The sequence below is a fragment of the Diceros bicornis genome, chromosome 1 (assembly GCF_020826845.1).
Source record: "Diceros bicornis minor isolate mBicDic1 chromosome 1, mDicBic1.mat.cur, whole genome shotgun sequence".
NCBI lineage: Eukaryota > Metazoa > Chordata > Mammalia > Perissodactyla > Rhinocerotidae > Diceros > Diceros bicornis.
Genome location: NC_080740.1, coordinates 4584747 through 4611772, shown reverse-complemented (window position 1 = coordinate 4611772; position 27026 = coordinate 4584747). Strand labels below are relative to the sequence as shown.

General features: G+C 41.6%; 1 protein-coding gene across 1 annotated transcript in view; it reads left to right on the top strand.

Moving 5' to 3' along the window:
- The window catches only part of ANKRD31 (ankyrin repeat domain 31), a 133943-nt gene extending 116327 nt beyond the window's left edge, over positions 1–17616 (top strand). The window contains exons 23-25 of the mRNA XM_058564112.1: positions 319–459; positions 7596–7698; positions 17352–17616. Of these exons, the coding sequence (XP_058420095.1) occupies positions 319–459; positions 7596–7698; positions 17352–17497 (390 nt within the window). The 3' untranslated portion in view covers positions 17498–17616. The remainder of the gene's footprint in view (positions 1–318; positions 460–7595; positions 7699–17351) is intronic.
- Positions 17617–27026: the final 9410 nt, after the last annotated feature.

Here is a 27026-nt window from a genome sequence, read left to right as displayed (position 1 = left end):
TCTGTCTCCTCAACTCAGGGAGTCCACAAGCTTTGTGTGGATTCCCACTCCCTGCACTATGACCTGGAAGCACTCTCAAGGCAGTGAGCTGGACAGTTGTAGGGCTCGCCCTACAGATTCTCACTTCTCAGGGATCGCTGTACTTTGTTGCCTGATGTTTGGTATCTTTCAAACCATTGTTTCATATGTTTTTTCTGTTTTTTGGTTGTGTTGGGTGTTAGGGTAAATCCGGTCCCTGTTACTTCATAATGGTCAGAAGCAGAAGTTGACACATTTCAGCTAATTTTTAATCAATTTTTGTTTTATTTTTTACTTCAGGAGACTACCCACAAAGCCAGTGTTCTATTGAGTGGTAAAATTAAGGTAGAAAATGGTCAGATTTATCAAAGTCCAGTTACCTGGCTCAAGGATCTTCTAGGAGGCGACAGTTATGTGACCTGGAATTATGCTTGGAGTAAGGTGGGTCATTCTTAAGTTTACCCCTAGCTTCATATTCAAATGGAAAGGTACATACTTTTTTGGTGATGAAACTGTTTTCTTTTTTAAGAAATCTGAGGGCCGGCCCCATGGCTTAGCGGTTAAGTGCACGTGCTCTGCTACTGGCGGCCTGGGTTCGGATCCCGGGCGCGCACCAACGCACTGCTTCTCCGGCCATGCTGAGGCCGCGTCCCACGTACAGCAACTAGAAGGATGTGCAGCTATGACATACACCTATCTACTGGGGCTTTGGGGAAATTAAAAAAAAAAAAAAGGAGGAGGACTGGCAATAGATGTTAGCTCAGAGCCGGTCTTCCTCAGCAAAAAGAGGAGGATTAGCATGGATGTTAGCTCAGGGCTGATCTTCCTCACAAAGAAAAAAAAAATTTTTTTTTTTAATTAAAAGAAATCTGAAAGTTCTTCGAGTAAGTTTTTGTCTTCATGTGTCCTTTATGCAGCATGCTACATGCTTTCTCCCACAACTGTTTGCCAGAATTTCCCAGGGGCAGGGTTGCACAGCTGACTGAGCCTCTCCTTCCTTGTTCCTCACCTAGTCTCAGAAATTTTAATGTCCTCAATCTTCCCCTGTTATCCCTCTAAGTGATTTCAGGTCTTTGTGACTCCGTATAGAAAATTGGGGACCATTGGTATATTGATAATTTAGTTAATGTGTTGTTAGTATTCTGATGAAATAAAGAAAAATCTTCCCCTAAAGACAAAAGGAATGAGCAAGGGGCCTAAGACCCACAGACAGTATGGTGCACTTTTTTTTTTTTTTGTTTTGTTTTTTTTTTTGTGAGGAGATCAGCCCTGAGCTAACATCCGCCAATCCTCCTCTTTTTTTGCTGAGGAAGACGGCCCTGGGCTAACATCTGTGCCCATCTTCCTCCACTTTATATGGGACGCCGCCACAGCATGGCTTACCAAGCAGTGCGTCAGTGCGCGCCCGGGATCCGAACCAGCGAACCCCGGGCCGCCGCAGCGGAGCGCGCGCACTTAACCGCTTGCGCCACCGGGCCGGCCCCATGTATGGTGCACTTTTATGTTTGAATGTAGTCTTATCCGTGAATTGCTAGCTCCCTAAAGAAGTATTTCTTTTCGTTCAGACTTGCCAGACTTAGTAGCCTACCCCTCAGTTGTGTCTTCTGAGTTAAGAGCCTCGTTTAACCATCAATTTGAAGACTGTTAATGACTGACACCTTGATCACAGACTAGTGATCAGTCACCTCCAGATGTCTGTGGCACCACTTCAGGGAACTGTCTTACAGTGGTTCACCCATCGGATATCCACCATTACTGTTTCACAGAAGTGCAGATACCGTCAGCCTCCACCGCCGTTACAGTAAGCCTCAGTGCACCAGAAGGAGAAGGCACAGTTTCCTCTCGCCTTTTTAGTCCAGCTCAACTCTACCCACCCTCCCTTCTGGGTCTGTGTCCGTAAATTCTGCATTCTGATCTGCCAGACCTTTGTAGCAGGTGCTTCCAGAACTGTGTTTCAGTTCCTTCACTTACATCAACAAATTTTGGATTTTGTCTGCTTTGTCTCTCTCTGTCCTTCCCCCCCACCCCAAAGTTTTTTTTTAATTTCCTACCCCTGGAGTCAGCAGGCCATCTGCTTTTAATTCACCCTGCCCAGTCCTTTCCATGGATTCATAAATCATATTTGCATGTTAGTAGTTAACGTTTTACCCATGGAAATCCTTTTTTATTACAAAGTTTCTTAAACTTACGGTAGATTGTATCATTTTGTTGAAACTGATTCTATGCTCACAGCATGAATATGGTACTGATTGCTGTAGCTTAGGTTCTCTTGAGCCTGACATGCCTCTGCTGCAGTGTGCCCAGGGATGACTCAGTTCTCCCACTCGTTTTCTCTATTGGAACTAGTGCATTTCTTACTTTTGAATAGCTGGCTGTGACATCATTTGGCCCTCACTCTGTGCTTGTGCCTCAACTACATATCATGTTGCCTCTGGTCTTTTCTCATCAGCCATGTCAATTAGAGTCATATTGTTTAACACCTATGTGATACTGAAGCCAAATGCAAATTTGGGCACTAAAATTAGGGCAGTTCTTGGATATAAGATATTCATACAGATAATCGGAGCAGGCCTAGATATTTTTTTTTCAATTATCCTAAAAACAGAATTTTAAAAATTACTATAGGGCACTCATGTACTTCTAGTCACTACCCCAGGCTGAAAAACACTACCCCAGTAAGTTACTTCACAATATTTAAAAGCCTCTTTTAAAATTTACCACAGAAACCTCTGCCTCTTATCTTGGGGTAACTCCTGAATTCACACTTGTTGATGAAAGGAGCTTTTTGCTACACTGGCAAATGTGAACATTTCTACTGACTAGTTCTGAGGATGGTGGTGGGACTATGGGGCCAGGAGTGGTTGGTTGTCAGGCAAGTAAAGCCGGAAAACTAGGCCTTGTCCTGCATCAGACGGTGACAGAGCCACTACACGCAGAGGTGACTCATACTTCCTACTCAGGCAGCCGGTCTGCTCTACAGCCTTGCTGAGGGAATCCTGATGCTTACGCCCACCGGGCCTCATTCATGCCTCTCACTGCCCGCAGTCTCCTAGCTGTTAGGCATCATCCTGATGTGCAAGAGTGGCCTCCGGGTGGGAGACAGGAGACCAAGCTGGTTCCTGGTTCCTGGTTCCACTCTTGGTAAGTTGTGTGATCTGGGCAATGGTTTTCAATCTTGCTTACATATTAGAATCACTTGGGGAGCTTTTGAAAACTACCAATGCTTAGTGGACCCCAGCCCCATAGCTTCTGATCTAATAGTCTGGGTTGGAGACCAGGTGGCAGTAGCTTTCCAGGTGGCTCGAATGTACATCCTGGCGTGAGAATCACTGATCTAGGTCAAGTTATTTAAGCTTTCTGAATCTCAGTTTTCTTATGTATAAAATAAGTAGTAGTGCTAAATGGTCTCTAAAGATCCTTCCAACTTGGAGATTCTAGACTTGCATAGCACTGTGGTTTATAAAGCACTTTTGCATATATTCTTTCACAACAAGCCCATAAGGTGAGAAAGTCAACTGTTATCTCTGTTTATGGACATGAAGACAGGGTTGCAGAAGGTTAAGTGACCTGATTAGCCTAAGGCCAGTGAATGCCAGAACCAGGACTAGACCCTGATCTTCTGATTCCCCATACACTATTTTTCGCATTTACAACAGTGACACAAGGGAGGCCCACATTCCTTCCATTGGAAGCAGGTTGCCCTTAACTCAAAAGAGCACACAGTATCTTCCAGCTGCCTTTATGGATTTATACAAAGCATCATTCTTGTGCAGCAAAAATTACCCACTTCCACAGGAAAAAAAGGCTTTCTGTGATATAGTTGCAGTATGAAAATTATAAGAGGGACAGTGATAGTTCAGTTTTGTGAATGCACAGGACTTAAGCAGATGAAAAGTAGACTGCCGTTTTGGATGGTGGCTCAAAGAGCACTGACAGACTCTTATGCAAACATACTTTCCATTTGGATGCCTTAATGTCTGAATTTCCACACTTATAAATTCACTCCTTTGTATTTAATATTGACTTTTCTCTGTAGTCCCTGCCTCACTGTGCACAGTTTCTAAAAAAAAAATTCATCTCACCACCGTGATTAGAAATATCAAGATATGGGAAGGTTGAGGTAGAAGTATAGAAAGTGATGGAAATTGTTGATCTGGACAAACAGCGAGCCTCATTCAATCAAATAATCACACTCCCAATGTGTCTTAAACTTCTTGTGAGCCCAGCTTCTACTCAGGAAGACCTGGTTGGAGATGGGGCCCTTTTAAAATACAAATATCAAGGAGGTATGAATCCTGAAGACATAAATAATGTGAAAGGCCTACCGCCCTTCTCTTGCCTCTGACTGCATGGGGTGTCTGGGGGAAGTGGGGGAGGAGAGCTCTAGGGTGGGAATGGGAAGGAGGTGGGTAGTGTGAAGATGAACTTCATTTGCATCATTTCCCCAGATCAGCTCTTCCAAAGCAGTTATTACACTCTGATACTACTTTCTGTCTTATTTTCTGAATTCCTAGAGAAATTTTTCATTTGAGAAAGTTTTATTTTTTTTAGCCTTCAAGATGTGTCTTTGTGTTACAATAAACTTAAAAGAAAACCTACAGTTTTCTTTTGTTTCTTTGCCTGTTTTTCCCCCTGAGATCAAAAACAATTATACTTTCCTCTTCCTTCCTCTTGGGGTGGTGGAAATTTGCTAAGACTTGCTTCTTAGAACTTGAAGTGGAATTAAAGCAGTCATTCGGTCATCCATGAGCAAATTCCCATTAGTCAGTACCAGTGAGTGGTTCTTCTGAAGATATGAAAAATAGACTGATCTTTTTCAAATAAAATACTTTCAAGTATTTTAATACTTTCAAGCCCTAGCAGGGAAACAAATTCCTGGACACCTCTTTAATATTCAAAGGCAGGTTATGTTTTATACTTTTTCTTGATGCATGTTAGTACATATGGTATAGAGAAACATTTGTTACTGCAATTATTGACAATTGACACTGTACCTTATTTCTTCAGAGACCTTACCAAAATAAAGTTAATTGATCATTTCACTTATCTCATTAACTACATTCCAGAACAGTGGCTGGTGGAATCATCCATCTACCCAAAACACACACATGCACGCCTACCCCCCACACCCCACTTCTTCCGTAAGTGTGATATTAGGGAATCAGCGTAGACTGATTTCTGAGGAATACTGGCCTTATGCTGTAGGAGCCTCAGGGGATGCATCAGTGGCCTTAGAATGAAGCGCCCCTGCTGTGCTACCCTTTAGCAAAGCAAGGAGACAAGGACCTGCAGATACCCTCACAGAACGCACCTCACCCTGAGCTCCAGCTCTTGCTTGTTCTCGTCTGGGGAGGCTGGCATCCCATCAGCTACCCTTCCTCAGAAGGAGTTTTGGATGGTGACGTTGCTGAAATCACTGGAGGCTGTGTGGTCCAAGACCCTAGGAAGCCAGCCTGCAGCTCTTCCTGCGTGCCTGTGGCAGAGCAGCATGTGAGCTAGATTTGGATCCAGTGAGATTGAGTTCAGGATTCCGAGTTTGAGTTATAGGTAAATGTGACCATTTTTGGCTCTTATGCTTTAGCTGACTGGAGCACAGGCACTATTATGAAACAGACATGGACAGTTGCCAGGAGTGACCCAGTGCCTGTTCATTTTGAGGTCTATTCATTATTATCCTTGTTCAATAAATCACTCCTACCTTGTGGAAAATAGATTTTTAAGTCAGTGGATTTTCTTAAAGCCGTGTTCTTTGTACGTCTGAATTACCCCTAGTGGCATGTGTAAGACCTTGGGGGGCCTTATGACCGCTGAGGCTACTGAGGTGCAGTTTACCACCTTATATTACCCAGAAATAACCGATAAAAATGTACTTTAAATCTCAGACGTAGGCAAAAACATACTGAGCCTGCACATTGATGTGTGTGTAAGGTGTATTGGATATTGTCAGGGCATAACATGAACAAAATCCATTGTTGCTAACTGTTAGTTGTTTAGAGAACCGAGAGAGAGCATTTGGGGGCCTTGCCTCTCCTTCTTCCGTGGCTGCTGAGAAGGGGTTAGCACACTTGAGTATTCCAGGTCTGTTCCATTTCCATTACCAATCTTTGTTTGGTCATGGGATTGAGCCCAAAGGGCACCTGAACTTTCCAGATTCCCTAGGCCTTCCTCACCCTGTTGAGTAACAGGCGTTTGTGGAGCACTCAGGGTGTGCTAGACAGTATGCCAGACGCTCTTCATATATTATCTCTTATAAGCCTCACAACAGCTTCATAAGCTGGAGGTACTTGTTTTATAAATGCACAAACCGAGACTCAGAGAATTTAAGGATCTTGCTTAAGAGCAGGGATTTGGCAGTTTTTTCCCCAGTATCGTCAGGCACTATGTGAAGTGCTAGAGTATGAAAATGAATGTGAGGGGCCGGCCAGGTGGCGCAAGCGGTTAAGTGCGCAAACTCCGCTGTGGCGGCCCGGGGTTCGCCAGTTCATATCCCAGGCACGCATTGATGCACTGCTTGGCAAGGCATGCTGTGGCGGCGTCCCATATAAAGTGGAGGAGGAGGGCATGGATGTCAGCCCAGAGCCAGTCTTCCTCAGCAAAAAAAGAGGAGGATTGGCAGATGTCAGCACAGGGCTGATCTCACCAAAAAAAGTAATACAAACCCTGTTTTCAAGGAGCTTATAGTTTAATGGAAACAGACACGTTAACACATAATTTTCTTTAAATGAGATAAGTGCGTTGACAGAAATATGAGCACAGAAGTTGTGGGAGCCTAGAGGAGCATCATCACTTGAGCTTAGAGGTCATAGGAAGGCATCCTGGGAGAAGGGATGTTCAAGATGAGAATTGATGGTTTAGCTACAGTGAACCTAGCTTCTGGGGGTATATTATGAGATTGCCCTAGAACTAAGAGTGGAGAACCCAAAGACCCTTGGGCCCAGAACATTTCTGGCAGGTGTTTGTCAGTCTGCCTTAGCCCAGCCCATTCACATGTAGATATTTCTAGGCTCTGTCCTTTTGGGCTGGTAAACAATAGCTGAGTTCACAAATAAACCAAAAAAAACCCTGAAAACGTGGATGCATAGACCTGAAATAATATTAATCTAATCAGTTACGTAGCTGATTTTTTGAAAAGTACCATTACTTATATGGCTTAATTTTATTAATGCAACATTAATTTTTCTAAGTTATAAAGTAGCAGGTGTGAATTAGTGGTTGTTGAATAAATAAATGGGTGAGAGAATTAACAATATACAACAGGAGTCAACCAATTTTTTCTGTAAAGGACCAGAAAATAAATATTTCAGGCTTTATGAGCAAACAGTCTCTGTCACAACTACTCAATCCTTTCGTAGCACAAAAGCAGCCATAGGTGTTAAGTGAATGAATGGATATCACTGTGTTCTAATAAAACTTAATTTACAAAAAAGGTTGCAGCCCAGATTTGGCTGTGGGCTGTAGTTTGCCAATCCATAATATACAACAATTGATACTTTACCAAAGTTACAACTTGCAAGAGATAGGTGCATTTGTTTCTTATAAAATGTATGATTTTAAATTCTGTGCTTAATTATGTGCAGGTAACATATCTGGGGAAGGAGCTTTTACAGTATGTTTCTGAGGAAGTGCCCATACCCGCAGAACCAAACTCGGTACCTCAGCAACAGCAACCTTGCCTTCCAGGTATGTGCAGACCAACACTCATTTCTTAGTTGTGGGAAAAACACACCCAAACCTACTGAGAAAGTGGTCCTTTTTTTTTTTTTTGTCTTTTTTTTTCATTTAGGTGAAATTTACATACCATTCAAGTAACCATTTTAAAAAGAACAATTCAGTGGCATTTAGTACATTCAGTGTTGTGCAAACACCACCTCTATGTAGTTTCAAAACACTTGCATCACCCCAAAAAGAAACCCTGTACCCACTCAGCAGTTCCTCCCCATTCTCTGCTCCCCCAGTTCCTGGGAACTACCAGTCTGCTTTCTGTCTGTATGGATTAAATATAAATGGAATCGTACAATATATGGCCCTTAGTTTCTGGCATTTTTCACTTAGCATAATGCTTTCAAGGATCATCCACATTGTAACATCTATCAGTACTCCATTCCTTTTTATGGCTGAATAATATTCCATTATATATATATACCACAATTTGTTTATTCATTCATCCTTTGATGGACATTTGGGTTGTTTCCACTTTTTGGCTCTTGGGAATAAGTGCTGCTATGGACACATGTATACATATATTTGTTTGGGTACGTATTTTCAGTTCCTTTGGATATATACCTAGGAGTGGAATTGTATCATATAGTAATTCTGTGTTTAACTTTTTAAGGAACAGCCTGTTTTCCACAGCAGCTGAACCAAATGTCATAAGGAAAAAATACCGTTGATTTGGCGTATTGGGTTCGTTTTCCATATTTTCTAAAAACAGGCACTAAAATCTTTGTTTATTATTAAACTCTGTGCTTTTTAAATTATTAAAATCTATGTTTGATCTGATGGAATAAATCTTAGTCTGAGAAAACTGAAGAGAATGTAGTCTTCACCAATTAGCAGCAGATTTTGAAATGATCTGGGAAGAGGCCACACACGTTCCTGAAAAACAGACATAACTGGTGTCACGTTACCCTTCTCTGCTGCTGCACCCCCTCTTTTTTCCCCAGTGTCCCTGTCTCAGACTAGTTGGGGACAGTGTAAGCAGACAGGAGGTATAAAACAGAAAATGGTAATTCTGTGATAACCAGAGTCAAGGACCAAACAGAAATTACTATTGCCAAGCCCCTAACCAGGGGCTCCCCAGGGTTATTCCTTTCCTTATAACAAACCCCAATAATTCAAAATACTTTCCTATTCTAACTCTATACCGAATCCATCCTGACTTCTCAGGGTCCTTCTTTTGTCTCAAAAACTGGTTTCAGAATAGGATATATTTTCCCCAGTTTTCCGAAGACAGCCTCAAAAGTGCTTTTTGTCATTTTGGGGAAACAGATAAGGTAAAACAACAATTGTGGAGAAGTTAAAGGGCTTAAGAAACGGGAAGGGGTTCTTGTAGTAATTCATGGTCTTTTGTTCCTAACCCTGACTGCACATCTACCTAATTAAATCTTGGAGTAGGGCCCAGGAACCTGAATCTGTAAAAGTGATTCTTATGCTGCTAGCCTGACTAGAGACTGTGAAGGACTGGTAGTATCTGATTTCTTATGCAGAGAATAATTTGAAAATTCTTGCTATTCAGCCTTTCACTTTGATTCCAAAGAACACCGCTCTTGTGCACGTGCGCGCATGCTCCCTCCCCCGACACACACACACACTTGAAGTAAAGCCACGCAAATCCTTTCTCCTCCTAGTTTCTAACCTCAAGAGTGAAAGCAGAAATATAGGTTCTTCCTTACAGTGCAAAGGTTACCCACTTCTCAGATTCTCTAGTTCTAGGCAGGGATGTCCAGTTCAGCCACGCACCTCCTTCCTTAGGGGGCTCACCATTCCCCCGCTAAGTGAGCATGAGATGAAAATGGGATCTGAGCTACTTCTGTTGCCTGTAATATAAAGTTTCTTGTTAACTAATTTCTTTCAAGAAATCCTGAATTTGCTTTCCTTTAGATATTTCAGAAAATGTTAATGCTAATTTGAGAACCGTGGAGGTTGCCAGTATGCCAGCCAACTTCTTGTTACCTTGATCTGGGCCTTGGAATTTACAGGCAGGTTCCTGCAGGCATCTTATAGGCTGCTGTTGGAGTTTTGTTTGAACCTCCTTGATTTAGGAATCTTTTGTACCTGGTTTTGTGGTACTGTTACTGCCCAGTGTGGGGCCTTCTGCTTGCCACAAGACATGCCAATAGTCAAGAGGCAAGGTGGTAGGAGAAAAAGGACTTTTTTATTACAGCTTGCTAGCAAGAGGGAAAATGGCTGACTCGTATCCAAAAGAACCATCTTAAGGGGGCACAAAATCTTATAGCAGTTATATAGGCCATTGGGTTATAGGGGAGGGGGTTAGGAATGTTGACCTTCTGGTGTTACAGACTGGGAGTGCCACACCAGATCTTTCATTTTTCACTGATGATGGCTATCAGCATAGACTCTCTGTTCGGGGGTCATCACATTCCTAAGGAACTCAGAAAAACAAAGTTATCATCTTATCGTAGCTGGGAGGTACATGCACAAGCAAGGGTTTAGATCTCTTGTAGGGTGCATATCCAGCTGGGTTAGTTTGTCTAAGGTCATTCAAAGTTACAATAGAGTTTTTCTTTTCTATGGCTTCCCTTATGTCAACCTTGTCTTGAGCCGGTATCAGTACCTGATAGAAATCCTAAGACCTGGCAAGTTAGAAAAATGTAAACTCTCTAACTCTGTTACAAGCAAAGCATTCAGGAGAGAAACTTTTTCTGTCTTTGGCATATCAAAATGTGGCCACGGAAGGCATGACTCTGACACTGCAGACAGTAACATCTAAAGGAAAACAAGTCCATGTGGGTTTCATCAGCCTACTTCAGATCACAGACATGGTCTGTTCACTTAGGCTTTTTGATGATCACGCTCTTCAGAATAGTGTTTTCGGGAATAAGGGAACTAGGAAGAGCTATTTACATTTCCCCGTAACGAGGATGCCTGTGCGTCAGGCTTGACTGGGCAGTTCCTAATCCAGCAGAGTTGTTAGGAGCACTCCCTTTCACTTGCAGACATGCCTTGTTTGGATGACCCAGTACAGGAGCCAAGCAAATAGGTCTTGGAAAGAATGAAATTTGGACAAGGTGAAAAAAAAAGAAACTTTGCAGTTTCATTTACTTTTATGAGAAGTGTATAGATTCTAACATACTGTTGTGCAAATAGCTGGTCAAATCTTACGTATTTACAAATATTATGTAATCTTACTCTATATTATAAGTAATTGCTGGCTACCTAATCCTAATCCCCTGAGAGAATGAGAAGATCTTTGAGTTTAGAGAGACTTTTATGGGCTCTTGCTTCCTATTATTTTCCTTATTGCCTGGCACACAGTAGCTTCCCAGTAAATGTTCACTGAATAATGTTCCTTGACTAAACGAATGAGTGACAAAGCATGAATATGATCCAAAGGACTGCTGTTTTAAAACTGGATTGTCTTGTGACTGACTGTCTTAGTAGGTGGGCATGACTAGACCTCACAGGCTATAATGGAGTTTGTGATGAAGAATTCAACAAATGGTGAAGGGGATTTTGGTTAATTAGTAGTATCTCCTTTATCTGATTTTCTACTTCTGAGACATAAAGTGACGGCCCTTCACATTTTCTCAACCAGAAGTTTAAAAGAGAACTCTCTCTCCCTCCCCCTCCTCTTCCTCTCCCTCTTTATGAGAAATCATAAAGAAATCTGTTTAGCTTTGTTAACCATTTCCTGAACTTCTTTAATCCTATGATATCTATTAACATTTCATGGGAGAATTGCAGCAACCTCAATATCCAATTTATTTCTACATATCATTTTGGATTCATGGTACTAAGAAAATCCTAAGTCACGAAGATAAGTGATGAAAGTTTTTAATCTTACCATTTTAAGGCTTTCTTCAGTGAATCAGAGATGACAGAAGAGCCTTATTCTGAGTTCTACACAAAAACTAGCGAAATTGATAAGACAATGTATTGATGGACTCCAGAGTCTTATAATGTGGTATATTGACACATTTAAGGGTATATGTTGTTTCTAATTAAAGATTTTAAACATACAAACACTGACCTTTAAAAATGAAATTCTGTTGGTGAAACCCCTGAAGTATCGATGTCTGAAGTCCTTTCAAGCTTTAAAATTTAATGAGTCTGTGGTGCATTTTCCCTTGAAGTTTCACAGTTTCCTCCCAAGCCTGCCTCCTCTCTGCCTCCTTGGCTGTCGTTCCTCTTTTGGGTTATTGAGGAAATCTTCATTGATATTTCAGTATAAATTGGAAGGGGAAAAAATGAACATTCTCGGACTTCTATATAATTTGTGATCACTGTGTGCAGACATATAACATTTTTCACAAAGTTCTTTAAAAAAACATTCTGTTAAGATAGATTACATTTCATTATTTCACTGGAAAACCAATTTTATATATTTATGCCCCCTGTCACCATAGACACGCAAAACAGATTAAGCTAAATGTATTCATCTAAGCAAAAAGAAAAGAGTATCTCCTAAAGTTTTTCTTTTCCCAAGCCATCATTTAATGTATACTAATTATGTAATTTTCTTTCATGGGGACCTAACATCACTTGTTCATTTGAAAGTAGAACATGGTTTTTAAGGAAAAAATATTCTTTTTTATTTTAAATAAAAATGGTCCTTGACCTACTGATAATCTCTTGTAAATAAGTGACTTTAAAGAAAGAGTTTTCTTCATTTCAGCACTGTTGTGCTTCATTTCTCTGTAAAAGTGTACGTAATAGAGCACAGACATTCACAGGTGCTTTTGTTTTATGTGGTTAAGAACGTCTTAAACCTTAAACACCCCAGGAAGATGGGTGCCTGATAACAGAGCCAAAGGTGTTTATTTCAGCTCCTACAATTGTTGATTCTTTTTCTCTACTTTAATCATAATTTTTTTCATCCTGGTGTCACCATTATCACTCTTTTGACCTAATTCTTAAAGTGGAGGATACATCTACTGATAGAGGACGAAAGAGAAGAAAACTAATTGTCTGTTGAGCACCTGCCACGTGCCAGGCCTTTTGCCAGATTATTTTATGTACCTTAGGCCACGTAGGAGCTGCTTTCTAGTAGAACTGCGGTGTTATGTCTGTACAACAAAGGAACAAAAAACTTGCACATTTTACAAATCAAGTACTTCAAACCCAGTTCAGCTTAAGGAAGCACCTATTAAATTTCAGTTTTCCCCGAGGAATGGGGGCTTAAATAGTTTTAAACTTCTAAATGTAATGTTCAAGTCTATTTCTTGATTCCAATATAATTTTCACAGATGGCTCTTGATCTTACCAATGTAAATCTATATCAAATGATTACTTTAGCTTTAAATATCAAATCATATAATATTCCACCTCCATATTTGTCTTTTAGGGTCTATTTATTTTAAAAAGGCATTGAACTTTGTATTTAAGTAGCCATAATAGTATTGTTTTCCCCAGCGTGAGAACAGATGTTTTGGGGGGTTTTTTTTTTTGGTTTTTTTGCTAAGGAAGATTTGCCCTGAGCTAACATCCATGCCACGCTTCCTCTACTTTTTAGTACGTGGGCCGCGAGCACAGCTAACAGAGTGGTGTAGATCTGCGCCCGGAACCAAACCCCGGCCGCCGAAGTAGAGCGAGCCAAACTTAACCACTAGGCCACCGGGGCTGGTCCCAAGCAGATGTATTTTTATAATTTGTTGAAATAATTCTTAATCATTTTGCCCTTGATTGGAATTATATTTCTGATTCATAATGAGAATGTATACATAAGTATGTTTGTTCATTTCCATTTGTAACTAGAGTAAGCAAAGTTTCATTCCATAATCCTAATGAAATGTAGAATGCTTAGTTTGTAAGAATAAGTTCTGGAAGTCTGAGCTCAGTAATTTTAGAGTTAGAAGTGAACCTTATATATCAACTAGATTCGGGCCTGTTTTGCAGATGATGAAACTGAGAACCAGAGAGGTAAAATGGGTTAAATGAAAAGAGTTAATAGGTTAATTATGTTTCAGAAGTGAACATTAGTTAAAATAACAAATCTGATTATTTTTGCTTTTGATTTATTAAGGGAAATTTTTTTTTAAAAAGTTAGAGGAAAAAGCATAAAAGTTAAAATTATTTTTAACTTAATTAATTAGCTTGTCATTTTGAAGTGCTAATTTGGGTAACTAGATAACATGAAAAGTTTCATGAGCCCATTCCTTTGCCTCATAATGAATCTAGCAATTCAGTTGAAGTAGACTTGTGCAGAATATCTAATATTTGGTGGTGTTACTTGAGGAAGATTTATTCCTCCCTGCCAGTCATGCATGAGCAGAATGGTTCCTTAGCTGTGCCGTTCTTTCGGGGATGAGGGACAAGAAGAAGAGCCAAATGTCCACATGAATGGCTGTTTGTGGGTTCTCCTGGGCTGCTGTGTGTGCTGCTGTTTAGAAATTTTGTTTACAGATCTCAGAGGTCACTGACTTTGCCTAGGGACTCTACCTGAAGTAAAAGTGAAAATTAAAGGGAGAGGGCTCTACCCCGCAGTGGGGTAGATTGGTGGTCTTCACAGTTCCTGATGAAAAAATTCTTTGTCACAAAGAAGCTACAAGTAGATGTCCTTGGTTATCGTTGCAAAGATGATAATTATTTGATCAAAGAAGGGATTAAATTACTCTTTCTCGGGGTTCTAATTTCTCGCTTCCTCATTCACAAAAATTCTTTCAGTGATAGAACTTCTTTTTTTAATACTTGTTTCTTAGGTGTCTAGCCCCTCAAGCTGAACTAGGCTTCTGAGCACCAATCCACTTAATCCTCCCCACAGTGAGGACTGGGAAAAATGAATAGTAGATATTGTCAGACTGACCATGTGTTTGTTCCTGGGATTACAGAGCTTTACCTGTCAGTTTTTATTGCTACAGATCACAACAGCCTAGTTCTTCTAAGATCTTTCCATGAAACAGTGACAATTACTAATGGACCCAAAGTGAAATCTTCTCCTATTAGGGATATTTAATTTAATCATTAAGCAAACAATTTTTGAAATATTACATACTGGCATTCATGCTTTCCTGTATAGAGATATATAGATACAGAGCAAAGGTTTGCTCAGCTTCACAAAAGGAAGAAAAGTTAGTGACGTTCGTTGGTTCTAACTTTGCTGAATGTTGCTTGCCTGGTATGATTCAAATAACTTTTACGTAATAAAATAATGTAGCAATTGTATAGTTAACACTTAATTCAAACTGGGATCGTAAATTCGAAATCAATTTGCTGTATTCTTATATATCCTTGTGTGGGGTGTACCCTGTTTAGCTCCACTTTCTGTATGTGTGTGTTTTTTGTTTTGTTGGTTTCCTCCTGCCTCTTATATACTGGGAATTTTCTTGTGGATAACAACAAAGAAATTTGGAAGCTGGAAGTAGTGTTAAGCCAAAGGTGCAGGATCCTAGGGAAGTAAATAGTGTGGGGCAGCACTGGCTGGAGTGAAATGGGTAGGAATGCCGTGGTGGGTGCAGTTTGCAGACACCTCATGCAGTGGAGGTGGTGGAGGAGGAGGAGGAGGCAGCAGAAGATGAGAGGTAAAGGAGTTGAAAACAGGTGTTTTGTAAGGAATGATCTTTTTTTTCCTTCCAGTCTGATCATTATGGAAAGGAGAATGTTCTGTAAGAAACTAGGAGATGGTCTTAATACTATGTTTTGTGATGTGATATTCATGTTCCCAGAGCTTCATTTCCCTGGGTTCACCCAGGAAATGGCATCTTCTGCTACTGAGGAGCCAGTTCTAGTTTTCCTAAAGTCCTGTGATTGTAGGAAATTGGGAAGTCTATTATGCCCCAGTGAACTTGAGTGGAGATGGGGGTGAGATTTTGGCTGCCATGCCCTCTGTCTCTTTGAAAGAGAACCCGTATGAATGGCCTCTAAGCTAGAATATCAACCAAATAGATCTTGTGGATGTATCATGGCTAACCTGTTGAGAAAGATATAAATCAAAACCATCACACTCTACTAACTTTAGCAATAAAATCAGCCTCACTAAAAAAAGAGGAGGCAGACCTAAAACGGTCCCTTTCTCTTAATTCATTACAGCCCCTCAGGGAGGGAGAGAACCCAGGTTCATCTCTAAGCAAAGCTAGTTTAGAATGAAAAGTAATATTGAATTGCACTTTACAGTTCTACAGAAAGCTTTCACATATGTGGTATTTTCTCATTTGACAAAGATGAATGATGGGAATGATAAGGCAAAAGGAAAAAAAGGTTTAACCTTAGTGTTGCTTTATTGAAAACTCTACCTCTAGAAGTTACTAGGTTAACAAATGTCCATCTGAAAGTGCTGTTTTCCAAACAATTTTGTCATATCATCTCAAGCATCCCAAGTTTGGGCCTCTCTATTTCCAGCATATCAATTGGGAAGATGGGCAAGTTGCTTCCTCTGCACCCCTACCTACCATTCTGTAGTCTTGTTGGTGATCGTCTCTCTGTGTTGGCTCATGTGCATGAAAGACCAGGAATAGGTCTTAGGCTTAAGCGAGAGTTTAAACAGCATGACTAGCACCCAGTTTCTCTTGCTTTCCATCTCTCAGCTCCATCCTAACAGCCTCTTCTCGCATCACCCTAGAGCTACGTGTTTCCAGATCCAAGTGCAGAGGGGAAGAATGTGAATGTGACTCTTTACCAGAAGACCCAACAGAGATCTCATTGCATCTCACTGAATGGGTCATGTTCTCACCCTGAATCAATGCCTCTTCACTCATTAGCTTAGATCTAAATAAATCAGGAGATTGAGAATAATTCACCAGAGCACATGGGCCAAGTGTAGGGGAAAGGGATGTTCCTCCAGAGGCAAATTAGGGTGGAGTCACCATTGGAAGGATAAACCGATACTGGGCGTCAAAAGCACCAGATGCCCACGCAGTTGTGTAATTATGTAAACATTTGTATTGCTTGGGATTATGAACAATATGGTATTGCTCATAATCTGGCCAAGGTCACACACAGTTAGCATATTGGTGCTACCTGTGGAATAAGATTCAATTTGCTGAATGATTTTTGGCTCATATAGCCAGTCTCTGAGGAGGGAGTCTCTGAGACTGTCAGGAAGTCGAAGAAACCGGTTTTAGGATCATTGACTCTTAGACTGGCAGAGCTAAAAGGGATGCTGCTGATCATCCATTCTCTCGCCTGTCAGAGGAGAAGAAGTCTGGAGAAGCCATATAGCTTGCTTGAGATCACACACCAAGTTTGTGTGGCCTTGAAAATTGATCATCCATCTTACAGCCTAATGCTCTTTTCAGTAATAAGTAATGATAACATTAATAATAATAGCAGCTAATATTTATTGAATGTTTGCTGTATGTTAGGCAGTAGCCAAGCATTTCACGTGCAATATCTGAGTTAATCCTCACAAATATTTTATTCTCAATTTATTGGAAATTGAGGCACAGAGGGGCTTGCACAATTACCTTCAGAAGCTTCAGTCATCCTTTTCTCGCCTTGCTGTTGTAGACCACACACAGGCTTCTTTTGCCCGTGATGAGCCAGTGCTGATTTTCAGCTTCGTCTTGGATGCAGAAAACTGAGTGAGTGAAGAATGACCTGGTCGGAAAGCCTGTTGTGTGTGCTCATAGGCTTGACGAGGGTGTAGAGTTTGTAATAAGTAAGTTTAAATCTTATTTTTTAAAAGACAGTTTTTAATTTATTGACACTTCTTTAAACAGGAACTTCCAGAGAGTCAATGCAGAGCATCCCACATTATCTACAAATAAATGAAATACTATTAATCAGCGATCAAGAATTTCTCCCATGCCATATAATGGATCAACATTGGAAGTTCTATGTGGAATGTGAGGAGCTAACATTCTAAAGGCTTGTTTTCTTAGTAGCTTATTAGGTTTTTGTTCAGATTATTAACCAACATTCATATTTTATCTTGTGTGGGCTGGTGGACCTATTTTAACACGTACTTTGAGTTGCTACTTAAGATGTGTGTTTACTGTTATAAGAAAAAATATAACTCTTCAACTATTCTAGTAAGATTAATACTTTTTTGCCATTGAAATAAAGGCGTTTTGAGTAAACCATATTGGCTCTCAGGCTTTCTCTTTACTAACATAAACTTGAAACTGATCTTTCAATCAACACCTCTACCTTTGTGTAAATAACAGTTGTTCCTTAAGGGAGGTAAGGATACAAATGAGAGTGATAACTGGTCCTGAAGAGGCCTCAGTAAAGGGAATCTACCTCAGACAAGAACTTTGAGTCCAGTAGCTTCCCCCGTTCACTCTGGAATTTATCTTGAAATCAAAATGTAAAATTATGAAAGAGGTTTATTGTAAGTTTTATAAAAGTTAGCATAGATAGAATTGTAACTGTGCTAAGTCTTAGAACAAAAAATGAATCATGTTGATTTGGAGGCTGATTCTTTTAAATAGGATGTACTTCACCTTTGACTTCTGCTACATTGTCATGAAGATTTTATTTTTTTAAAGAAAGAGCTGTATTCAAGAGCTTTATAGGTTTTCTCAAGGTCTGTCTGTTTTTTTTTGGTGGGGGGCGGAGATCAGCCCTGTGCTAACGTCTGCCAATCCTCCTCTTTTTTTTTTTTTTTTTTTTTGCTGAGGAAGATTGGCCCTGGGCTAACATCTGTGCCCATATTCCTCTAATTATATGGGACGCCACCACAGCGTGGCTTGCCAAGCGGTGGATTGGTGCGCACCCAGGATCCGAACCGGCGAACCCCGGGCCGCCACAGCGGAGTGCGCGCACTTAACCGCTAGCGCCACCAGGCCAGCCCCTCAAGGTCTGTGTTAATCGTTTGATAGCCATCTTATTCTTTACTTATTTTTCAGGCTCCCAAATAAGCTTTTTGACTCTGTGGCCTAATTCTATCTCTTCTCTCTCGGTTGGGTAGAGAAGTCAAAATTGGAATAAAAATTACTCTAGCAAGTGCTGGAATTTTAGGAAGAGGAGAGATATGGTTTTGCTTTTTTGATATTTTCTTATTTTAAGTGTATAGAACCTTTTTTTTGTTTTTGAGGAAGATTGGTCCTGTGCTAACATCTGTTGCCAATCTTCCTCTTTTTCTTTTTTTTCCTCCCCAAAGCCCCAGTGCATAGTTGTATGTCATAGTTGTAGAGTTGTAGCTCTTCTGTGTGGGATGCCACCTCAGCATGGCTTGATGAGTGGTGAGTAGGTCTGCGCCCAGGATCCGAACCAGCGAACCCTGGACTGCTGAAACGGTACGCGCAAACTTAACCGCTATGCCACCCCACCGGCCGGCCCCTAGAATCTTAAATATCTTTAGAATATACAAGAAACTGGTTAACAGTTGCCTCTGGGGAGAAAAATTATGGCTCAGGGGAACTGAGAGGAGAGGAAGACTTTTAACTACATGTACCCTTGGGCAGCTTTTGAAATTAGTTCTATGTGTGTGTTCTTTCTATTCAGATAGAAGTTTTAAATATCTGAAAAGAAAGCACCTGGAAAGATTTGCCTAATAATAAAAGTGTAAAGACATATCGGATCATTTTATCTTTCTTCCTTTGAGAGTCCACTGAAAACGTTCAGGATAGAATGACCCTACGTGTTATGATGTTTGAGAACTGACAAGAATTTTTTATTTCATTATCATTTTCTTAGACTACCTATTTTTCTAAATCTTGAATGATCTATGTGAGGCGGTCTATTTGGCTTTTATTATTTAATGAGATATTTAAAACATGGGCCATTAGGAAATATACATATAACATAGAAAATTGTATATATAAGTAAGGGAAAAAATGCAAATTGTTAGACAATGTTTAATATAAATCCTGGTTGTGTTAAGTAAATAAAAATTATATGCCTTTGAATGCATGTGTAATGTATATAACCATATAAGTATACATATATTTTTGTGTGTATGCCATATATACTTTGTAAGCTATGAAATGTGTATTTGTACGTAGAAGCGTGTGTGTGGGGTTGGGGCATGTGGAGTGAAAGGTCTGGAATGCCAGAGATAAGACTGTTTGCAGTGTCTGTCCCTGAGGGAGCTGGACTGGGGAGGTGGAAGGATACTTCTGCAGTTTACTTTCCAGTTAAAAAAAAATAGACTTATATTTCTTTTGTAATTTAAAAAAAGATTTTTAAAAGAATAACTTAAAAAGCAGGTATTTTGTTTGGTGATTACAATTTACAGAAGTCATACATTCTATGTTTATAGTACAAGAAATCTTGCAATTCTAAGTTTTCATTTTAGTGATCAAATTCTTAAACTTAATTTTCCAAGCCCATTTAAAATTTTATATGCCAGCTGGTAGCTGACATAACACCCAGTGCCCTAGAGGCATGCTGAATATTGCCCAAACTAAACAACAAAAGGGTGTACTCCAACCGGGGTTAGGGTCCAGAGAGTTACCTTACCCCGGATCGTCCTTTGAGAAGACTGGGCAATTTGGGGTGTTTGCTAGATGTTTTGCCTATTCAGGGTTCTAAATGAAACCCAGGGTCAAGCTTCTGACACTAGGCCATATAAGGGACCTCCAAGAATATCTGATAATCCAGTCTTCTACCTAATGTTTGCATCCTTTCTATAAAGCTCACTTCTTGAACACTTCTCGGATAATACTCCACAGCCAACAAGGAAGCCTGTTCCATTTCAGACAGGTAGTCCTAAGTGTTAGGAAGCTGGAGCCTCAATATCCCAGGCCTCACAACCCTGTTACGACAAAATAATACTTCTTTTTAAGTCTTGAGTTATTGTGGCCCAAGCTCCCGCTGGCCTGGTTGCTGGGGATGTCTGAGCATACATCTTGTCCTTTTCTCCTCAGTCTCACTCAGTCCCTTTGAGTGCCCCTCCTGAGTTGGGTCCTGTCGGGGCCTGTCTAGATTGCGTGCAACAGCAGTCCTATCCCATTTCTCTCACCTCAGTTCTCGCCCTTATAAAAACCCAGGGCACACTATGCCAGATTGTTAAAGATCTCTTGTACCTCCCTGCCGCTGCAAAAGTGAGATCCAGGCCCCCCAGTCACAGCCCTGCTCTCTGGTCCCAGCGTAACCTCCAGCCTTGTCTCCCAGTCCTCTCCAACCTTTGACCCACTCTCAGACTCCTTGTCATCCCGGTGATGGGCTGAATTGTGTCCCCTCACAATTCATCAATTCAAGTCCTAACCCCCAGCACTTCAGAATGGCACTGTTTTGAACTGGGGCTTTTAAAGAGGTGATTAAGTTAAAATGAGGCCATTAAGGTGGGCCCTAATGCAATCTGACTGGTGTCCTTACATGAAGACATTTGGACACACGAAGGGACACCAGGGTGCACAGGTAAAACACCATTAAGGTTGCAGGAAAAGGCAGCCATCCGCAAACCCAGGAGAGAGGCCTCAGAGTGAAATCGGCCCTGCTGACTCCTTTTTTTTTTTTTAATTTTTTTTTTTTTATAATTTTATTTATTTATTTTTCCCCCAAAACCCCAGTAGATAGTTGTATGTCATAGTTGCACATTCTTCTAGTTGCTGTATGTGGGACGCGGCCTCAGCATGGCTGGAGAAGTGGTGCGTCGGTGCGCGCCTGGGATCTGAACCCGGGCCACCGGCAGTGGAGCACGCGCACTCAACTGCTAAGCCACGGGGCCGGCCCCCTGCTGACTCCTTGATCTTGTGCTTCCAGTCTCCAGAACTGTGAGAATAACATCCAGACGCTTACGCCACCCAGTTTGTGGTATTTTGTTATGGCAGCCTTGGCAAACTGATACCATTCCAACTCCCCCCTACATTTATTCACACTGGCTGGAATGTTCCCCTCCCTAGGATGTGCCCTCTGCCCATCTATGTTTTCCTTACTCTTTGAGCCCTTTCCTCGTAGATGATCTGTGTGGCTTTCTCAGACCACCCCAAGCCAAACACTTCATGTTTACTGCTTGGTATTATTGGTTTTCTTTTCATGGCTTGTCTCCCCAAGTAGCTAAAAAACTTGTCAAGATCAGCTTTAGGGTTTTATACTTTGTATTTCCTATAAAATATCTCAAACATATTAGATGCTCAAGAAATACCCATCAGTTGGGGTGTTTTCAAGTACAGTAACAGAAAATCCTACTCAAAATGGCTTAAACAATAAGGGAAACTTATTGTTTCATGTAACAAGTCCAGAGGTAGGCACTTCAGGGTTGGTTAATTCTTCTACTTGACAGTGTCATCGTTTCCATCTTTCTTCCATCTCCCTTCACAGTCTCAAGATGGCTCTGCTGTTAGAGGCAGGTGTACATGCAGGAACAGCATTGTTAGAAGAAGGAAAGAGGGCCGGCCCCGTGGCTTAGCGGTTGGGTGCGCGCTCTGCTGCTGGCGGCCCGGGTTCAGATCCCAGGCGTGCACCAACGCACCACTTGTCTGGCTGTGCTGGGGCGGCGTCCCACATACAGCAGCTGGAGGGATGTGCAACTATGACATGCAACTATCTGCTGGGGCTTTGGGGAGAAAAAGGGAAAAAATAAATATTTAAAAAAAAAAAAAAAGGAAAGAAACATTTTCTTCCAGTGCACATCTTTTAAGAAACCTTCCCTGAACACCACCACCACTCCAGGAAATTGTGTCTCATTGCCCAAATTGTACCACCTGCCCGTTCCTAAATCAGTCATAGCCAGGGAAGTGGGGCTACCTTGATGGGCTGAGAAGTAAGTACATGCCTGTGCGCAGGAGAGTAGCTAGCTGTCCAGTCTCCAGACTCTGCCAGTAAAAAACACCATGTGTGAGGGGGTAAGAGCTAATATTTATTGAGCACTCAATATACACCGATCGTTGTTATAAGCATTCTCAATGTATTACCTGATTTAATCCTCACCACACCCTATGAGATAGGAAATATTATAATTCCCATTTTATAGCTGAGGAAACTGAGGTACAGGATGAAGTGACTTGGCCCACGGTCACACAGCTACCAAGTGGTGAGCTGGGATTCAAACCTGGTAATCTGGCTTCAGAACTCACACTGTTAGGGACCATATATTTCCCCTCTCTCAACCAAACGTACCTGCTGGAAAATATCTGTTAGATGATTAAAACAGTGTTAACATCATTCTGAGTGCTGGTGACCCTGTTGACTCCCTCCACCTACACCTTCTGAGGGAGTCAGTGTTGGTAGAAAATGGAACACTGCGTCTTACTGGATGAGTGTCAGTATGAACACGTTGGTATCTGCTCTTGGGCTCTCTCTTTTTCAGTCTAGGGAATTCCAGGTATAAAGAATGAGTCATGTTTGTTCATCTGAAGTATTCAAACTCCGTTTTCACAGGGACCTCTCCTCTTGTTTTAAAATAAATGCATGTGCCCATAGGACCTGGATTTTAAGTCCCTTTGGATTTTCAGCGCTATGAGGGCTAACAGCACATAACCTCCACATGTGTTTCTTTGGACTCCCTCTCCTATTTCTTCTCATCTCATTTTTGTTGAAGCCCATTTTACAGAAGGAAACCAGAGACATGTCTTTCTTAAACATGTAAAAGCCAAGAAATATGATAAGTTTAACGATCATAATGTTCTCATGTCACTAATTCTTTTAGTACCTAAATAAAATGAACAGAATTTGAGGCCGTGTCAAATCAACTTGCCTCAGTTTTAATTTAGGCCCCGAATACAGGCTGGATGGTTAACCTCTGAATTCCTTGGACATTTTGTAAGTTCATGTTCTTTCATTTAGGCTCCTTTGCCAGGGACTTTAAAGTAGGACCAGAAGATGCAAACGTTTGAAGCCGTAATGTAATAGTGGTACTTCTAAAGGTGAGAGCAGTCAGCGTTTCTGTCTGTAGGTCTTTACCAGACACCAAAAAGTTCCATCACGCATGGCAGTTTGGCTGAGATATGAAGCTGGGTCGTGTCCTTCAAAGCAGGAGGCAAGGAAGTGGTAAGGCGAGTTCCCAGCTGGTGGGTGAGCCTCACCAGTCACCCAGCGTCTTCACCTCAGCACAGGTCTTTGTTCTCTGTTCTTATTGCCTACAGAGTAGCTGTCATGAAATGATTAAACAGAACAAAACAGTAACTATGTTTCTTTGTGTAAAAATGCTGGTGATGGAAATGAAGAGGTTTAAGAAAATGTTGATTCTTAGCCAAAAAAAAAAAGGAGATATCCAGGATAAATAAAAGAGTAAACAGTCAAATTTGGAAGAGTCCAGCTCTGCATCACAAATGACTTCATACGTAGTAGTGCAAGCCCAGAAAGCCCCAAACTCTCTACAATTGCGGCCTCCTTTTCCGTTAGAAGCCAAGTGGAGTGACTTGAGCCCCTCAGTTGATATACAGGGCAAAGTCCACCACCTGCCCCGCTTTAAGTGCCCACCCCTGCTTCTCTGCATGTTCCCAAGAAGGGACTTGTGTTCTCCCACTGTAGCTGCTTTTCTAGGAAGCTCTCCATCAGCCTGCTGGTCAGCTGGTCCCAGGGCATCGCTCTTGGCCATTCGTGCTGTCACCACTTCCCACATCCCTCTGCCTTGCGCTAATCTCACCCCACCTGGTCCTTTCCCCACAGCATCCCCCTCCGCAGCTGTTGTGGAGCAGGCTTCGCTGAAGGCCGGGGTAAAGGAGAAGATGTTATAGCACAGCACAGCAAGCGACTTAATGACTGGACGTGACCTCCACCACAGGGACTTTGTCCTTGCTGACATCCTTTTCAGGCTGTGCTTTGGTTGAAGAGTAAAAGACAGTGGTATGAGTACAGGCTCTGGGCTGACGTCCTAGCTCCCACTCACGACTTACGGAACCTTGTGACCCTCCCTAGGTCTCATTCCATGTCTGTTAATGGAGCCACCAATGTAACTCCCTCCCAAGATTTTAGTGAGGATAAAATGAGATGACCTGTGTACAACAGGCATCCTAGTGGCTGGCACGTAGTGATTGCTCAATAAATGATAGCTGCTGTTCTTAGGGGGATTAAGTTGCCTAGACTCGCCTCCTTCTCTCTAAACCTCTGATCAACAACCCTGCAGCACCCACCCTGCCACACACACACACACATACACTGCACTACAGTTCTGTATCCATTACAGCGGAATCTTTGAGAAAGAGTCTGGGCATCAGTAATTTCTTAAGCTCCCCAGGTGATTATAATATGCAGCCAGGCTGAGAACCACTTCTAAAGACGCTTTCCACATCTTCTCCTTCTCTCTCTCGGCCACCGATCACCTTTCTCCAGGCCTGCGAGAGAAACTCAGGATTCTCCTGTGCTTTCCCCCATTTTATTATAAGGACAGCATTTTGGCTCTCTATGACTCACCCTTGCCCATCTAGGCTATGTCCAGGGGCCCTTGGCTTTCTCACCGTCAGAATATTCTTGTAGGTGTTTTCTGCTCTGGCCATGACGTACAAGAGATTACATTCAGTGGTTGCTTTGAATAATACTTTTCTTTTACAGTAGCAAAAAGCTACTATAGTTCTCCCCAAATTGGGTTATTGTATGAGTCCCTACACATGTCCCTTCCAGACTATGGAGTTCAAGGATTCCACCTGTGGGACATAAGAAGCTGGAAGCCACTGGAGCACAACCTAGCAATATACTTAGAGTACTTATAAAATATTTCTGCAGATCTTAGGGGGTTTTCAGCCTTGGCTGCACATAAGAATCACCTGATGAGCTTTAAAACCTGGCCCAGATCCAGCCCCTCGCCCCCACAACACCCTCAAGATTCTAATTTCATTGATCTGGAATAGCATCTGTGCCGTCAGTATTCCTATTAATCTCCCCCAGATGATTCCAGTGAGCAGCCACTGGCCTCTGAAACCTGCTCTCATCTCTTCACTTTTCTCTCCCACCCACCATCTATCACTGCATTAATCCTGAGTTTCTCATCTGCCCCAGTAAAAGAATCACCTGGGATACTTCTTAAAAACACAGATACCTGGGCCCCATTCCGGGCTTACTGAATCAGAATCTCCAGGGAATTTTTTTGACAGGTGCCTAGGTGAGTCTTATCAGGAAATGTGGGAGACACTACATTAACCCAAGTTATATTAGCCCATTTTCAGTTGATTGATATGCACTTCATTCATTTACTTAACAAATATTTAATGAGCACCTAAAATGTGCCCAACATTGTTTTAGGTACAAGGAATGCGGCAACGAACAAGACAAATTCCATGTTCTCATGGTTATTATGTCTAGAGTAAACGAGCAAAAATTTAGTTTCAGATAGTAGTAAATGTCATCAGGACTGCAGAGCAGGATAAAGAGCTCAAAGGTGACGTGGAGAGTGGCAGGCCATTGTTTTAAGGGGGCACAGGGTCGGGTGGGCTGGTTTTGAGAAGGTGCGTCTGAACAGACACCTGAGTGATGAGAAACTGCTTACGAACTCCATTGCAGCCCCGTTTATATCATTTTTAATCTATATGTCTCATGTCTCCTAAATTAGACGGGATTTTCTTCATGGTCAGGGACTGTCTTCTATATTTCTGTATTCTCCCATAGCAACCAGTCTAGCACTTTGCACAATCAAGAACTCAGTGAATCACACCAGAATCAAAGCATTTCATCCTTAAATATACCTTTTAAAGACTCAGCCAGCAGAGGATCCAGCAAGTTACCTGCTTACTCAATAAAAGAAAATCCAGGGGAACGTAAGTCATCAGATACTCAGCCCAGAGCCAGACTTCTTGCTTGCATCCAGCTGCTAGCCATAGTTACAGGTTCTTATCAGAAAGTCTTCAAAACATGCCAAGATCTGGTCATCTGTCGTGACTCCACACTCGTGAGGTCAGACACTAAGCTTTGATGGATCCTTAGTTCTAAGATGTGATGTTCCCTTCTCTGATGACACTCAGGATTGTCATAAAAACCAAATGAAATTAATGAAAGGAGAGACACTTTAAAGCATGCTAATTGCTACAGCATGACAGCGTACTATTATTATAGCCAGAGTCATTCACCGTGTTCTTATAGTTGATGCGGTAGGTATTTACATCCTTTCAGCCTCTCGTTTCTGCAGTGAAACTTCAGAAGGAAGACTCTGCCAGGTATGCCTTCCCCCTCGGAGCTCTGCTTTCGATAAGCCCTCCTTACTCATCTTTGCTTTTCCTACTTTTCCTTCAAGGATGTGCTTGGATCGGCCTCCCCTCGGAGTGAAGTTGTTTAGTGGTGTCCTCAGTGACTGTGTCCTCTTGGCTGAATTCCTCAAGCAAGGCTGCTGTTTGGCCCATGGATTGGCATCTGGCCCCAGTGGGTTGGCTCCTAGCATCTCCTGTCCTGTTGGTTATTTATGTTCTGGGTGCAGGGACTCCCTTTGTGACTACAGTGTCTTTCTTTGAGGGCAGGGAATGTGTTTTATCTTTCTTTGCATCCTTACAAGCAGTACATTTTCATTAACAGTGACTTTTGGAGATTGTACTGGGTTGAATAATGTCCCCCCCAAATTCATGTCTCTGCAAATGTAATCA